The sequence below is a fragment of the Limulus polyphemus genome, unplaced genomic scaffold (assembly GCF_000517525.1).
Source record: "Limulus polyphemus unplaced genomic scaffold, Limulus_polyphemus-2.1.2 Scaffold446, whole genome shotgun sequence".
Lineage (NCBI taxonomy): Eukaryota > Metazoa > Arthropoda > Merostomata > Xiphosura > Limulidae > Limulus > Limulus polyphemus.
The window spans coordinates 491,330-494,413 of record NW_013666056.1 but is presented as its reverse complement, the minus strand read 5'-3'; the positions used below and the strand labels follow the sequence as shown (position 1 = coordinate 494,413).

Below are 3,084 nucleotides of genomic sequence, written 5' to 3'. Positions count from 1 at the left end.
TGGCTTTGGATATTCTCGGATTTCCAATTTATTATGTCAGACTAATGTCTATATCTCCGCCTATAGTTGGTGATTTTTGTATTATTTTATGTAACAGTTTGTAACTGTAAGCATTTTGTCTGCCATAAGTTGAAACTCATTCAGGAAAATAGAAAAATAAGTAAATAGTAATGAGTTTTCGAATGTAAACATTGTATTTTGTAATCAAAATACATACATACACACACACACACACACATATATACACAAGTTATATATGTTCAGCTGATCTAAATCCTTTGTTTTAGGGTCACCATGAGATTACATATGCTGAATTATCTTTACCCAAAACTCAGCCTCTAGAATGTGTTAGACGGCAGAACCTCCCCACAGAATTTGCGCAGATTGGCATTTTTAAACAAAAGCAGCCATATATGATACAACCTGAACATGAAGATGAAGAATGCCACATAACAGCTGAAACTCCCTTAATGGAAACATCGTCTTTCCTCAATTCAAAGGTAAGATCGACATAAATTTTGTCTTCCATACGGAAGATAAATGTCAGGATTTTACCGACATTTTGATCTTATTAGACCATTAATGATGACATTGTCTTTCCTCGATTCAAAGGTAGGGTCGACATAAATTTTCTGTTTTCCATACGGAAGATAAATGTCAGAATTTTACCAACATTTTGATCTTATTAGACCATTAATGATGACATTGTCTTTCCTCAATTCAAAGGTAAGGTCGACATAAATTTTGTCTTCCATATGGAAGATAAATGTCAGAATTTTACCGACGTTTTGATCTTGTTAGACCATTAATGAAGACATCGTCTTTCCTCGATTCAAAGGTAAGATCGACATAAATTTTGTCTTCCATATGGAAGATAAATGTCAGAATTTTACTGACATTTTGATCTTATTAGACCATTAATGAAGACATTGTCTTTTCTCGATTCAAAGGTAAGGTCGACATAAATTTTCTGTTTTCCTTATGGAAAATTTATGTCAGAATGTTGTTAATATTTTGATCTTGCTTTTCCCTATGACACTCCCACGAAATGGTAACCAAAACCAATGAATTGGTTTATTTAAAGATTTATTTCTTGTTGTTAAGAGCTAGTTTTCCTAAAGTTAAATTTGATTATTTCAGTTCATTGTTAAATCGATGGTGTAGACATGGTTTTCAATAAGACTCGTCTTTACAATTTGACTATTTTCTATCACGTTTAATAAAAAAGAAGTATTCATTTTAAAAACTTCAAAGATTATCACAGTTGTTACAATTTAACAAAGAAAGTAGCGTGTCTTTTATCCATTTTGTGGCATTCTAAGTAATGAATAATAACAATAATCAATTATATGCGACTGATTAATGCTTCTTTTGTTGCACTGAATAATGCGTACCACAAATAGTGTAAATAATAAAATTTAATGGAAAAAAAGAATAAAGATATATTGAGTGCTAACACTGACTTTTTTTGCGATTTTCAGCCTCGAAGAAGTACATTTGGCGAACGATGTACTACATCCACTTCAGTGTGAAATAAAATATCTTATGAAAAAAAAAGGATTTTGCGTTACTAGTCAAACTCAGAAAATAACAACAAAAAACCTGCACGTCGAAATATATCGACGTAAGATACAACACCCATCATTTTCCATTGTAGCGGGTGACATGTATGTTCTAACGTTTGGAGTGTTTATGACTCAAAGGTATGTTTGCTTCCTCAATTCGAGATGACCGGAAAGTTGCATGAAATAACTATCAAGGTCCACTGAAAACCGAACATCTCATATGTTAGCATTATCCAGTTCTTACGTAAACAAGGAAATTACGAGAAGTTTTTTAGTATAAACTACATATTGCATCTTGTACGCTTGTTGCTGTGTTCGTATTGTGTATTTTAATTTTAATTAAAGATTTGACAAACAACAATGCCTTATATTCAGTTTGTTTGTTTTGATATAATTCATAGCTTAGGAATTAAAATGAAATTTGTGCAAAAGCATTCGCCTTACTATTTCAAAATGTTCCACGTTCTATTAGCTTCTAGTCAACATTGAAGAGCTTTGTTGCCTTGGACAATATTAACTATAGTATGTTTCAATTACCCTTTAATTAAAGTGACAGACCCAAAAGAAAACAATTTCCGTTTTTGGTCTATCTCATAACATGCAAGAATTAAAAAAAAAAAGGAATTTCTTGAAAGTAATGAGGACACAACTTTCAAACACTTTCCGCCTTAAGAAAAAAAAGACGTTTCATTAGAAGGGATCGAAACACTGGTTTGATAAAGAATCTTTGGTAAAACAGGATTGATGATTGTTGATGGGGAATACCTCGTGCACTCAAATTGACGTGTAAAATGCTTATAATATTGAATTTTTGATATATCTCTGCTCGTGTCTGTTTACTGTACTTGTAAATCATGGTGTCAGATAAGACTTTCTTTCTCGGTGAAATGACGAAAATTGTAAATGCTGCAGAATATTTATGACTGGTGAAAAGCTAATAATAAGGCTGACATTCTCGTTCTTTCTGATACCTGTTTTTTTTACCTTTTTATTGTCATTATATTTATGGTTATATTGGCAAATACTTCCAATTATAAGAGGGCATTTTAAAATATAGCTTTCAATAACTAAAGGCCCATAAAACCATAAATATGTCATCATCGGTTTACGTTTCAAGCAAATCGCCTTTCGAATCATTATTTTATCTTGGTATTGACCAGTATTTCAAGGCATGCCTGGAGATTCTTTTCAAATCTTACTTCATAATATGTAGAATAAATACCGAGATGAAAATAACAAAACATAAAAAAAAATGTTGAGGATAATTTAAAGTAAAGATGGAAATAGAACAGTTGTCACGGTGACGATGTTTACATTGTTTTTTTTTTAGTGCAAAACTACACGTTGGGTTATCTATAATCTGTCCAGTGCGGGGTATCGAACCCCGAATTTTTGCATTATAAGCTCGTTAACTTACCGCTTTTCCACGGGGACGACAGTATTTATTTTACTTCTTCATTTTCATTAACACTAACTATTTAATAGAAGAATATTCAGTGATCGAGGATGTGAATGTATA

At 31.8% G+C, this 3,084-nt stretch overlaps 1 protein-coding gene across 1 annotated transcript in view; it reads left to right on the top strand.

Annotated features, from left to right (window-relative positions):
* LOC106458331 (nephrin-like) overlaps positions 1 to 1,911 on the top strand; it is a 39,309-nt gene extending 37,398 nt beyond the window's left edge. Inside the window, exons 12-13 of the mRNA XM_022384509.1 lie at positions 288 to 500; positions 1,482 to 1,911. Coding sequence (XP_022240217.1) covers positions 288 to 500; positions 1,482 to 1,532 — 264 coding nt within the window. The 3' untranslated portion in view covers positions 1,533 to 1,911. The remainder of the gene's footprint in view (positions 1 to 287; positions 501 to 1,481) is intronic.
* The last annotated feature ends 1,173 nt before the right edge of the window (positions 1,912 to 3,084 follow it).